Raw genomic sequence first — 13,956 nt, 5'->3', positions numbered from 1 at the left:
CTGCTGCAGTTAATGAAGTTCAAGTCCACCATCTGGCTTGGTACGGGGGATCCTAGCTGTACCAGGGGACTTCTGTCAAAGAGAGGAAGAGGGAACCTGCAGGTCAGACTGGATTGTTCACACATCTTAAAACTATAGTGCTACCTTACAAGGACTTTGATAGGATAGGGACCTTAAGTCACTGTTACTGTACTTTATCACCTAACAGCTTTTCTCAAAGCAGTGGACTTTCATTGCAGTTTGCAGGTGAAATGCTGGTGTGATTGCAGCTAAACTTATGAGTGCTTACGTAGCCCTGTCTAAGCAGTCCTCGATAAATACTGTGACATGTGCAAACTGCTTTCCACTCCACTACTCAGCCAGGCTAGGTTTTCCTGTTTCTGAACACAGCTTAATCGTGCATGTTTGCACATTTTATCAATGGATAAATAACTCTCCTGCTTAATTAGATATGCGCTAAACCTTTCACTGATCCATGGCCTATGTCACAGGTCTGTGCACTGGGCTCCAGATTTCATTGAAAGTCTGGCTGTGGTACTGTGTGTTGTACATCTGGCAAAATCCTTAGGGCTTCTGGCATAAAGTGACATTGATACGTACTTTGTACAAAAAATTTTTAAGTAACAATCACAAAGAGATGGGTCTAAACCCACAAGCATTCATAGTGTCTCCCTACATAGGTGTAGATCCCTTTATTTTTACAGGCTTTGCTGCTGCTGACCTGAGCTACTTTTGTAAGGCTGTGGTCATCTTTGTTCTTAAAAGGAATGACTGTTCATTCTTGTGGTGGCAGTCAGTTTTCTTTTGCTTGTGTAAATCACTGAGTGTGCATGTGTAAACATTTCAAAGTGAAGTAACAGCATTTTTTCCAGGTCCAGACTTTAAAACGTATCCCGTTATTTGTTTTAATCAGGAAATACTAAAGGATTTTGTGTTCTATCCATTCTCTGAGCCATTTCAGAAGCTGGTATAGCTTGGTGCATGTTAAAACAGAGTTTAGTCTTTCTGGAAGCCCTCTATATGCAGAGCCGTCGTTGAATTAGATCTTAAAATGAAGTAAAATAGGGTAGTATCTTTTAGCTGTTCCCTGGCTGTAGCTTGTCCTTGTTTTGTTAGCAAGTTTCCTGCAAAAAGAAACCGTTCTCAGTTAGCTTGCTGTTTGTTAATCCTTGATGTTGTACAGGGCTGTTTCAGCGTCATGTGATTGGAGCAAAATGCTCCTCTTTGACACATCTACAAAACTGAGATGGGACTTACCTAAATGAAATTAAATTGAAGGTCATGTTCAGAAGGTGCCAGTCTCCCAGCTAAGTTGGACGTCTCATCTGTGCAGCCCAATCATTAATTTTTTAGGACTAGCAACTATGATGGTTTGTTAGTTTGCTTTTAAAAGACCAGGCTGAACTCCAGGTCAATGCAAATGCATATTTTTCATCTCCATTTTCGCAAAGTTCAAAACAATTTTGGAGCAATTGAATTCTTAAAACCTCAGGTCGGAGCTCACTAATGAGAACTGGGCCTTTAGAGAAAAGTATCATCATTTCTTTCCTGTGGTAGCATGGAGTTAGCCTTTGTGAGTCACCGCATCTTTGAAGCAGCAGTGCGTGCTTGTCATCCCTTCTCTGCATTTTCTCTTTGGAGCTTGACAGGGCATGCATCTGTCACATTGCCTGCTGGAGGATAAATAGAGTAGTGGAAGCTTCCAGGAAAGTAATGTAAAGGCTTTTGGAAGTATTCTGTAGTACCCCCAACTAACAATTGTACTGTGGGTGTGCATGTTTATATACCTACAAGTCAGTGTGTTTAGCAGGGAAGGGCAGTGTGTTGTGGTTGTAAGGTGGAAATCTGAGTGTCTCATACAAAAAATAACATTCCTAATACAGACTCCTGCAATTGCTCATTATTGATCTGTGGGAAACTGCCAAGTCTTTCACAGATAAGATTGTTCTGGGGGAGAGAAAGCAGGTCTGGGAGTGTTGTTGCAGTTACTTAAAGTAATAGTGCTTTTTTGTAATAAAAGGTGACATTACTGGTATGTGGAGATAATTTTAGATGTTACATTGGTTCTTTTCAGATGTAGTTAGGACTTAATTGATGTTTAATTTTTGTGTTTTTTTTTTACTTTAAAACGGGCTTGATTTACAGCGGAGAGTGGAAAGCAATGATTCTTTCACTCTCGCGTGTGTATCCACATTGATACACTCCCACACAGAATGTGTATGCACTGGGAGGACAAAGGGAACACAATACTCCTTTTGAGTGTTTTTTTTTTAAATAGAAATAATGATACTGTAAAGATAATAATTATTACTGGATTTCTACTGTAATAGAAATAATGACTATGATAAAAGTTGAAACAACTCTGGCATGTTTACTGCATATAAGAGCAGAATGCTTTCAGGCTTTGTGTTCTGGACTGTCTTTGGGAAAGTTGTTTACATGAGCATCGAGACCAGGTGTAAGTTGATGGTCTAAAGCAAGTACACATGGACTTCAGAACTCAGCTGAAGTGGCGTGGCAAGATGCTGCTGTTAAGTAAAGTCATTGATTTACCTTAATAAGAGGGAACCAATTAAATTAGCAGCACCGGGGTCCAGAGTACTGATAAAGGGAAAAGTTATAACTTCTGCATTGGTTTTGTAACTTTCAGAGTGAGAAGCATATAGCAGTATCGTCAATGTAAAACCAGCCACTTCTTAGTTTCCCCACTATAAGAAAACATAGTATTTTCAGGAACGTTAATGCTTTTGAGGGTTTCTTGTTTTGTTTAAGACTGCTTATGATAGTTGTAACCTATTGGCAAGATGATCAGATTGTAATTGTTAATTATACAGGGGAACAGTGTAATTGTGGGGGAGGTTACATACCGAGACTTTTCTCTTTGAGAGTACTTGTGGCAATGCAAGTAAGATTTTCTGTGGAAGATGACTCGGGAATCAAAGATTAGGAAATAAAGATTTTTACAGTAAGTTGTCTACTGTTTTCAAGTATTGGCATTTAGCATTTTGATTCTGGACACTATTTCTTAACAATCTGTTATTTCTGTTTCAAGTATCTCTATCAATTGCAAACCAGATGTTAGCATTTTAAGTCGTTTGTTTGGGATGTGTGAGTGTCAACCCAAGAGGGAGAAGTGGTGTGGTTTTTAACAGGGGACAATACAGCAAGGCTATGAAGATGCACCCAGTCACTTTATCAGACAGGTTCTTTTCTTTAGTCAGCCTTTTGTTTAATTCAGCCCTGGGCAGATGAGGTGGGCTGAGAAGTTGTTGAGAAATCATGATTTGGCATTAAGGAGAAATAATTTCTTTTTGCATTCCCTCCACATGCACCTTAAACACTTGTCTGAGCCTATACACAGTCCTTGTAATTAAAAAGTTCAAGGTAAATGCCAAGTGGCTGCAGAGCGTCTTTTTTTTTTTTTTGTAAGGTATTTAAAGTCTGGGTGAAACATCTGTTTTTTCCTCCCCATAGCTCATTTTAGAGATTAATATGATTCTAGTGAAATCTCACTGCGATGTGTGCTGCTGTTCAGTGAAGATGTTTCAAACATCTACACAAAAATTAATTGCAGCTTCTGCCATTCACTGCCTCTATTAAAAAACAAAACAAACAAAAAACTACCATGAATTTCAAAAAGGTTTATGACCTAAAATGGTAGTTGCCAGTCTGAGTTACACCTGCAATAGGAAGCTGTGGCAGAAAGTACTTGAAAACGTGGAATTATTTGGCATTGCCCATGCCGTTTGTGCTGAGACATCACTGCCTCTGCAAACGTGCCTGTTCTTTTGCCATCCATTTCTTCCTCAACATGAAGAGGGAGGAGAGTGTGGAGCTCAGAGGGGAAATACATACACAGAGTTATAATGTTTTGAGTCCCTTTCTTCTGCACAAATTCTCAGTTTGGCTTTTGGGAGTCAAAAATTCAGGCTTAAAATATGTTGTCTTTTCTGTGCAGCGATCTCTACAGTCCATTAAAAATCCAGATGCTGGTGAGTAACAGTGGTGGGTGCATACCATTCAAAATTTCAAACGAACCAACTTTCTTAAGTTTTGCTGCTCCCTATGACTGGGTGCAGCACCCGCCACTGTGCAGAGCCATTTACACAGGGCTTACAGTGATGACAGAACCTGTTTCTGTGTTTAGATCATTTTTGGGCACAGGCTCCTTGAAAACAAGTGAAAAGCACTTCTGTGAGCTGGTCTGACCTCTGGCTGGGCTAACAGGTTGAAGTGAGGTTGAAGATATTTTTGCAAACAGAGGCTTTTTTAGAATTAATGTCCTTTTCCTCAGCTATCAGACTAACCCCTGCATATTCGTTAAAACTTCTCTTTGCAAATAGACTAATACTGCTTGGTGCAGCTGACTGCTGTGAAATACAGAGGTGTTTTTGTCAGTTCCTGGAAAAAACTGACATTTCAGTTTGTCTCCCCTTCATCTCAGATTCTCTCAGTTGGTGTGAAACTGTGTAGGTCTGGTGAAATCAACAGAACGGTTGTTAGGAGGAGTCACCATCCCTGGCTTTCTGGTACTGTCTGTGCAGCTGAGATGCCTTAGCTGTGACCACCTTCAGTGTTGACTTAAAGTAATCTGCTTTTTTTGGCACTGACATGGATTGGGACTGCTTTCACAAGCATGCCCATGAGATAGTGGTACAGTAACAGCTGTATATTTAAATGTCAGTCACTATAAGGCAATGCCACTGAAGCCACCAATACAATTTTAGAAGACAGATCTAGCAACAGAGGGCAAGTAACGAGTGCTTGTTGTCAGGATGCCTCCAGTCATGATGTTAAAATCCCCGTGAAGAAGGTGGAAATCCCCATGGCCTGAATTTCTTGTTACAAGAATGGTGATTCAAAGGACAAAGTAGCTTAGTTAATTTACTGTCCTGAAGTGTTTTTAAACATACATTTTAGATGAGTGAGATTATAAACCAGAAAACTAGATAGGAAAGAAGGAGCACCCTGAAGACAGAACCAGTATGTTTTAGTGAAGATAGCTATATATATATACACACACACATATATTTTAAGGTCAACATTTGAAGAGCTCTTTACGCAAAACGCGAATCTGTTGCTGCTTACAGAAATGAAATTGTGTGTTTATCTAAGCCATTGAGATGTAATTTCAGTTTATACCGTGTTAGCACAACTAATCCTTTCAGTGATGTTCAGCTTCTGCCAATTCAGTCAATGGACTAATTGTGTGAAGTGAAGCATACAAGCACAGCAGTGTTTTATGTACTACATCTCACCACTTCCTGACCCTGTCTCACTGCACACTACCTTCTTGCAGTCTTCTAGCCAGATCTCTTGTAGAGTTAGAAATGCCCAGATTAATTTTCCCTGCTTTGACAAGCTCCTTTACGTTGCAGGAGGCCAGCTTTTATAGCGCATCCATAGGAAGCGTCTCCACTACAGCCTTTCACCACACAGGAGACAGACTGAAGATGTAGGCAGCTGGCAAATGTGAAAGCAATGAAGAGGTGTTCTGAGGCTGACAGTGCTTTTTATAGTATGTGCGTTTTCTGGGAAGGGCATAAGAAGGGAGATAAACAGGAGAAGATTGTGGCAAGCTGAAAAGTAGCTGTAGCAGATCAAGATGTTCCAAAGAGAAGATCACAGCAAAAAGGTAAGGGCGCCAACTTCATCCTGTCCTTTTTCCTGATGCTTGAATATTCTCCTCAACGTCAACAATTCTTCCTTTAAAAGCACTGACATTTTCTGGAGAATCCTATAAATACTCTAATAGCTATTCAGCATTACTTAGAGAAAAATAGAGTAGTATTTTTACAGCTCACTCTAGCCCCCTCAATTTCTAGTCTAAAAGTGTGTGGGGTTTTTTTCCCTAGAAGCTCTGCAGACTGATCAAATATTGATAACAGTTCAAAGATCAGAAATATCTCTGCATAACTGCTGTATGTAGAGTAATAGTCAGTCAAGCCCATGGAGGGGTAAGTCATCTAGCAGTTGATAGAAAGTCCTACGGAAGACTTTGACTCAAGACTAGAAATAACTGAAAATAACTCCAAAACTCTTATTCTTAGATAGACTGTTTTTACTTAACGGTCTGCTGGCAAGGAAGTGTGACTAAAATGGCTATCAATCTCTATTGTCAAAAGAAGTGTCATAATGTCATGCATGCATTCATGGGGTGAGTGTCACGGGGTTTATTTGATTGTGTTTGAGTCTAACAATGCAGTGTCACAGTGTAATCTAGAATGTTACTCAGTCTTGGCCGAAATCTACTGTCAGCTGAGTAAATGATGAAGTTCCTTGCATCAGCATGGATTTGGGACAAAACTGAAGGATTTTGAAAATCCCGCTGGTAGTGTTCTCAGCGCAATTGTTTTAATGTAGCTTACAGATAGATCAATATTCATCTTCAGTCATCTAATTTTTCTTTCCTGTTTCTAAGTATACTTCAGGAAGTCTTACTAAAAAAGATAATGTTCACAGTTTTAACTTCTCTTATTTTAAAAAATACCTAAGCCAGCTTTCCCTAAACCACCTCTGTGGTCTTCATTCCTGAGCAGAGAGCATACGCGGAAAACACAGTAGTAGCGTACGTTGTTGCAAGACTTTTTATAATGTTATAAGAAACAGAAGGGGGCCATTAAATGATAGCATAGTGTGCAATAATGACAGCTTCCCAGACGTAAACAAAGCTTCCCCTGATTTTGAGTAAGACTTGATCTGGATGCTCCTGAAAAAATCTATTCCTAGTTCTTTGGCTTTTATGGGAGCATCTGGTAGGATATGTCAAAAATGTTAGTTGCAGCAAATGGCCTTGATAACAGTTTCTAGTTTCCTGGTTATCAAATTTATGCTTTAGGTCAGGCTTTATATGTTCAAATGGGACCACATTTGTCACCTGGTGTTTTGGAAAAACATGCCTGGAAGCTGAAATGTATGCAGTAGCTGTGGGACTGACTACCTTCAAAATTTGAGTGCTCCAAGAGTTGAGAATGCTTGGAGGGCCATCATTGCTCGGATGAACTGAGCACTTTAACATCTCACCAGAAAGTAACAGATGACGACTTCCTACTATTTCTAAAGCATGGCGGACTTTGAGTCCTGGACTAGTTTTTCATTGGCAATGGTCCAAGTCATGTTATTAAAATTAAATGCATGCATACAGGATTTCCTGCATAAAGGTCTTGGCACCTTTTGTGTCTTACCACAAGCACTTCGCAGCTCTGAGATCTGCCAGAACAGTTGAGAAACAAGGTAAATTCATAGAACACTCTCAATGGTCTGGACTAAATGACCAAATTCTAATGTGCCTGAATGACTGTCCTTGTCATTTGTCTTTCAGGTCCTCAGGCTCCATCAGCCACCAGCTGATCACATTGCAGCAGCGTAGGTGTTGCCATGAGGATCAGGAGCTGTCCTGTCTGCTTCGCAGCTTGTCTTTTGGTCCTGTTGGGTAAAAACCAGAGAGAGCCAAATATAGAGGCAGAGCACACCTTTTAAGAGAGCTGACAAGCCAGTTCCTGCACATACATGCATCTGTGTGAGAGTACTCCAAGTCCAGGGGCCTCTGTGGCACTGCATGGATGCAAGAACTGTTGCATGTGTGGGGTTAGACTCTGCTTTTTGAGAGATGATGCTCCGACGAGGATGTATTCTATTTCTCCCCCGACTTGTAGGCCTGCTGGTGGTGGCCTGTTGCTTGGTGTCTATTGTTTATATGTTGGCTTGCACACCCAAGGGTGACAACCAGCAGCTTGTCTTGCCCAGAGTGCACAGTCCAACTGTGAAGGAGGGATATGAAGCCATTCTGCAAGAGCGAGAAGAGCAACACCGCAACTATATCATCAGCTTGAAGAAACAAATTGCCCAGCTGAAGGCTGAGCTCCAGGGCAGGAATGAGCAGCTTAAGAACGTGCAGGACCAGTACCCAGACCCCCTGGACATTCGGCTTGACAATAGTAACCCAGAGAAGGTCCAGGCTAACCTGCTGGCTTTTCTCCGTTCCCAAGTAGACAAAGCAGAGGTGCACAGTGGCGTTAAGCTCTCCACAGAGTATGCGGCCGTGCCCTTTGAGAGCTTTACCCTGCAGAAGGTGTACCAACTGGAGACAGGGCTGACGCGTCACCCAGAAGAGAAACCTGTAAGGAAGGATAAGCGAGATGAGTTGATAGAGGTGATCGAGTTAGCTGTTGGGAGTTTGAACAAACCAGAGGGGGACAGCAATGCAAAACACCGTGTATACACAGCCTCTGACTTCATTGAAGGTTTGTATGCAGACAGCAGGTTAGAAGGTCCACATAGCACTGGTGAGGGGGTTCTGGTGTAACTGCGTTGCTGTGGGAGATGGGCATTATCTCAGAGCACTGACATCTGGGATGGTGTTAGTGCTGTCACCCAGTGATGCTGTCTCAGGCACAACTGCAGAATGGCAGCTTTCCTGGGGAATGAGACTTTGTGGCAACAGAGCCTGCCAGTCTCTCTCAGTGACCACCAGTGTGTGCTCACAGCTCTCTAGTCATGTCCTTGCCTCAGAACTGACAAAGCGAGGAGTCAATGACCAGGCTGCAATCCCAGATCTCTTACCAGTGTTAAGACTGACAACTGCAGTTCAAATTCCACTGTTACCCTTACTTCCACTTGCACAGCTCTGCCAGAGTCAGAGTGGCAAGACAGGTTTTGAGGACAGCAGCTGACGAGCTCAGTAACTCAGCTGGTATTACCTACAACTTCAAATAACTAGAAAAGCTTAGCCTTTACAGGGTATCTCCTCTATCGCGAGTGGTGCACCTTAGCTCTTGGATTCTAAAGTGAGCTAAACAGTCTTTACCCTCACATGTAATATTGAGGCAGTAATTGTGGATTTTTAAAGTGCCAATTTTAACAGCAACCAGTTTTACTTCACGTCTTTTGTCACTAAATCCAAAGTGCTTTCTTGTTTCCAGTCAGACTGCCTTTTCCCAGCCAGACAGAGGCACCAGACGTAGTCCAGGGGTTGTGATGTCTCTGTGGTTGGTACCTGTTCAGGTTATCCCCTGCTGCATGGCAACTCTGACTTAAAATGGTAGGGACATGTGCAGCAGAAACACGATATGAGAGAAGAGTTCACAGATCTTCTTTCCAAGGGCTCATGACCATTTCTTATTCAATGAGAGTGCTACATTTTTACTTGTAATATGGCTGTCCTAGTTTCACTTCATAGGAGCTGGCATATTCCCTGCTTATTGTTCAACAGTGTTGTCTGTAAGCGAGATGTTTGTGCTGCAAGTGGATAAGATGCCCACCTTTTATGGAATGATGGCTCTAATGTGCTGAACACAAGCCTCCATGCTTGTCTCACTAGTGATTTTGCTGTGGATTGTTTTCTTCATCCAATATTTATGAATAGAGCAGAGCAAAATGCATCCAACATGTGATGAGGACAAACTATTGCTGTTGTGCAATGTCCAGTTGTTCATTTCCACTGTCTATGTATGTTCCTCTGGTGATGGTGCTATCAAGAGACAGTAGGTTCTTGAGGCCGTGGTGGGATATACCTGCCATTCTGGCAGGTGCCTCCCATAGCAGGGACATGAGTTGTTCAGACTGTGGAGACCTTGATGAGGCAGGTCCTGGCTCCCCTCTGGTCCAGGCACTTCCTTCATACCAGTCAAATTCCTCTAGCTCAGACATGGGACCAGGGCCTGGGCCTGGGAAGTGCTGTTGCCTGCCAGCATTTGAATGCATCATGGAGCTACATGCTTCCAGTCTCCTTTCCGTTTGTTGTTATGTTTATCATTTCAAAATATGTTTCCACTGTTTATTACAGGAGCTGAACAAGCATGCATGACTGTTTGGCACCAGCTGTTTCATGAGGAGAGGGTGAGGGGAAAGGAGATGTTTCCTGACATACGTTGCTTAATATTCCATTAAATTAAACCTTTTGCTTAGAGCCTGGCTTTATGCACAATCAAAGGTCTTTGCTTGGGGAACAGAGCAGAATCTGGTGATCCGGTGTGCAGAAAGGCATGGGGAAGGGATGCACACTGCAGTGCTGTCTCTGTGGAGTTTCTTCATGCACTAGTGGCCTTGCTGGCTTTCACATAGCACGGTGAAATAATCCAGAGGGAGGAAGCCCTGCATGCTACTTGGAGCTCAAGAAACCAAAGCCCTGCATGCGGCTCAGTATGAGCTCAAGAAACCTTCCTTGTGTCCTCCTCCCCTGCAGGCAAGCCCTTGCTTCATAGGTGCAAGGTAACAAATTCTCATTCTTACTCAGCAGTACAAACTAATTTGGCTGCAAATGCAGGGATCTCTGCATCAGAACTGGAAACAAAGACCTGACTTAGCAGAAGATTTCCCTGCAGAGTTCCTCTGGAAGTCTCTGTCATTTATTGGCAGTCTCTCCCATCCTCCATTCTCCAAGAAAGGCAAAAACCGCTGATCAAAGCACAAACAAATCCATTGCTCTGTGTAACTTGAGCAGGAGAAGGGAGGACTGAGTTTTCTGTTCCAATTCTGCATTTCAAGTATGGTTTGGACTCAGAACTTGTTTTGGAGACAGCACTCTGCAGGTGCCACTGCCTACACAAGTTAGCAAAAGGCTGGATTCCATGGCAGCTTCCGTCATCTTCGTATCAATCCAGCAACACAGCAACAGTGAGTGCCGTTACCCAGCCAGCAAAGCCACCTGTTTTCATTTTCTGGAACTGCCCAGGGTAGCTGGAGCTTTCTGGGAGATGCGGCCCAGGTCTGCACTGAAAGTAGTACCACTTAACCCTGGAAGCTTTTTATCTCCCAGCTGCTCTAGCAAAAACTGCACACAAAAGCTTTATGCATCTCATATGTTCAAGGTGGGGCTACTGCCCTCATCTTAAGGCTGAGCAGGTGGAGGGATGTGCTGTAAAGAAAATCAGGTAATCAGGGCCAGAGACGGGATTCAAAGCCTGAACTGCTTCTCTTGATACGTGAAACGTGTCTGCATTCAGTGCCCTATTCAGTGAAGCCTTTGACACTGGCTTTACTCAAGTGTGTTCCTGATCCTAAGTCTTAACTAGCATATAGTAGTGCAAGTTAATCTTGTTTGCTTGGGCCTCTTGTGTGGATTTTTCAATTCTTGTGGGTCACATGTCGTACCTCCTATCGTTTTTTCAGTACTTGTTCCTTGCTAACATATGCCAATAGGCAGGATGGTGGTGCGGTACAATAAATTTGATTAAGGTCTCTATCTCTTCCAATTTTCCCTTTCATGCCTCTGTTTTTATCTTTGCAGAGGGAAAATGTTACGTCAAACACTTCTTACATTTAAGGAGAAATGTTTTGTCTCTGTGGCTGGGATGTCTTAAAATAAGTATTGCATCCTCTGCAGTTTCTAGACAAAACCACTTGTGCGTGGGAATTAGACTGTGACCCTAGTACCTTACATCTGAGCTAAACTCCTTCTCAGCAGATTTGCTGTTACTTGAAATTTGGATAGGATTCTCAGACGGTTCTCCTTCCAGGAGTAATAGCTGACACGTGGTGGAATTTTCCATTTTTTCTTATTCAAAACCAAGAGAACCACACCTTCTCCCTGGGGCCTGAAATGTATCCATCTGGCTGCTGCTCTGCTGCGTTTCTCTCTTCACAGAGACACTTGGGCTGTTCAGCTGCTATAATCGTACCCTCTCCCCCTTATTCCTCCTACTTCTATACCAAGTTCACTGGTTTTCTGCCACGAGGAGTTAGGAAGAAACAACATGGAAAAGATCAGAAATTTCTGTGTCTTATAAGCAGGCAAAAGACTGCTCTGTTTCCAACAGGAATCCAGTTGCTCAGTAGGCCAAATACAGGTCTGGTCATTAATTTATGTAAATGGCAGCAGAGCTGAATAGATTTGGAAGTCATTCATTTTCTCAAAGATGTAGGTAAAAAAATTGGAGACTCTGACAAGCCTAGGTGTTGTGTTCTGTAAGTGAATGTAATCACTGTCTGGTGATACTCTTTCCGAATGGGAAGAGTTCCAGAAAATCCCTGGCTTGTTTCACAAATGCCCTGCCATGGCACTGTTAAATATGCTATATCATAAGTTTTCCTACCTGAAGTATGTGGCTGTCTAGTGACTGGAATTTTAAATAAGGTCTCAGAGACAAATGAAAAGGAGTAGCTTTGCTTTCTCAAATTGACAGCTACTGGTGTTGGACTAGCTGATGCTGTTTTGCCGTGGAAGCTTATTGGGAGAAAGGATGATGGTCTTCCTCAAAGGCTAAGCTGCTGTATTTTACTGCATGGGAAGTGGGAAGACCACCATAATATTGAGTTAAAATGGGGACAATGAATGCTGATAAATCCTAACAGCGGTTCCTACAACATCTAACAGAATATAAGTAATGAGCACGGGTCCAGGGAGTGTTTCTCTTGACAGTGGAAGACCTGAAACTTATGGTCTGTGGAAATGGCGCTAAAATTGTCATCCACTTAACAACACTTTGTTAAGGTTGCGTGGCTGTTTGCTAGTTATCAGTTCCATGTAGATCTCTGAAACTTGCTCTACCCTGCTGAATAGAGATCAGGTATTTTCTGTTTCTTTAGAGAGCCCTGGGAATTGCTGCTCCAGAGACTGGACACTTACTGCTCTTAAGTCAACCCTTCAACCCAGATCTGTTTTTGCTTCTCACTTGTCCTTTTCCTTCATTTTAGGGCTAGTGTCTCTGCTGACCCAAAGCTCCTGTTCACTTTTTTACATTGGTTTTCCAAAGGCTCTGACTTTTCTCCCTGCCTCTGAAAGCAACGGTGCATATTCTGAAACATAGCTGCTGTAATAGGTGCAATAGATGATCAATTAACCTTCTTTTATCCATAGTGAACATCTGGCCTTTTCAAAGCTTTCATTTCAGGAGCAACCTTTTCAGGAAGAGGGTTCTTGTTTTACTTTTTTGAGACTACCTTTTCCCCCTCTTCATAGCTCATCTCTTAGAATTGAGGCTGCTTGATACATCTTTCTGAATCATGTAAAAAGTCCTGATGGCACAAATGAAGTAGTGCCTTCGGAAATGGAAAAATCTTGTGAAAGGCAGGATGTTCTGCTGGGTGAGTCCCCAGAGTGACTCAAGACATTCAGGCTCATTTCCAAGGCTCTCTGCCTGACCTTGGGCAAATGAATTTGTTCTCTGCTTCTAACAAGAAGATGCTTAAAAAAGGAAAGAAGATGCTTTAAAAAGGGAAAACAAATGGTTTAAATGTACATCAAGAATAAGCATATTTAATTATATGCAGTAACCTGTATACAATTATCTTCAAGGTAAAATGTTAGGATTATAAATTCTTGGATTACCACCTTGCACAAGGGAACCTTGCTTTCACCTAAACTGTTTGGTTTTAGCTGTAGTAGAAATCCTGAACAAGAACAAGACTGCAGAGTTAGAAGCAGCCTTTGTTGATGGCTGTGTAGCACTAGGAGAGACCCCCTTGGGTTATAACATGCATTCTGGTTCTTCTTTCTTATTTAGCAAAGCTTCCTTTATTCCACAAATGTAGTACATGTCTCTTGGGAATTGGTATTTGTGGGCTCATTGTTTCTTGGCTGCGGTAGAAGAGGATGTAGAAGCAAAGACTTTGAGATATTGCGTGGCAGATATTATTAAATTGGTTAATTTAATATAGATCTTTGTTATTATGAAGAATGTCAGTTCACTATGTCAAACACATTAAATGGTCCTATATATTTCTCTCTAGAGAAAATGCAAATCAGATTTAATTTAGATTTTCATTTAGCTTAATGTCAAAAGGCTACCTTAACCTTCCACAACACTAACTTCCTTGGCAAGACCTGTGTTCAAAAACCACCTGAGGAAATGAGTACACCCAGCAACACACTTGGATCATCAGCAGGCTTTCTGTAAGAATAAATGGAGGAGCAGAATTCAAAGGCCCAGATTTCAGTTCTCTGGCCACCAGCAGTAGGAAATGCAGGGACTATTAGGTCACCATTCAGATGACCTCAAGTGCAGGCTCAAGTTCAAT

At 42.1% G+C, this 13,956-nt stretch overlaps 1 protein-coding gene across 10 annotated transcripts in view; it reads left to right on the top strand.

Annotated features, from left to right (window-relative positions):
* Positions 1–13,956, top strand: part of CSGALNACT1 (chondroitin sulfate N-acetylgalactosaminyltransferase 1) — a 66,841-nt gene that overhangs the window by 22,837 nt on the left and 30,048 nt on the right. For all 10 annotated transcript variants that reach the window (XM_074589325.1, XM_074589323.1, XM_074589321.1 and 7 more), the window contains exons 3-4: positions 5,379–5,635; positions 7,322–8,243. In XM_074589325.1, the coding sequence (XP_074445426.1) occupies positions 7,610–8,243 (634 nt within the window). In that variant the 5' untranslated portion in view covers positions 5,379–5,635; positions 7,322–7,609. The remainder of the gene's footprint in view (positions 1–5,378; positions 5,636–7,321; positions 8,244–13,956) is intronic.

The sequence above is a fragment of the Larus michahellis genome, chromosome 5, assembly GCF_964199755.1.
Source record: "Larus michahellis chromosome 5, bLarMic1.1, whole genome shotgun sequence".
Classification (NCBI taxonomy): domain Eukaryota; kingdom Metazoa; phylum Chordata; class Aves; order Charadriiformes; family Laridae; genus Larus; species Larus michahellis.
The sequence above is the reverse complement of the archived record's forward strand: the minus strand, read 5'-3'. Positions and strand labels throughout refer to the sequence as shown.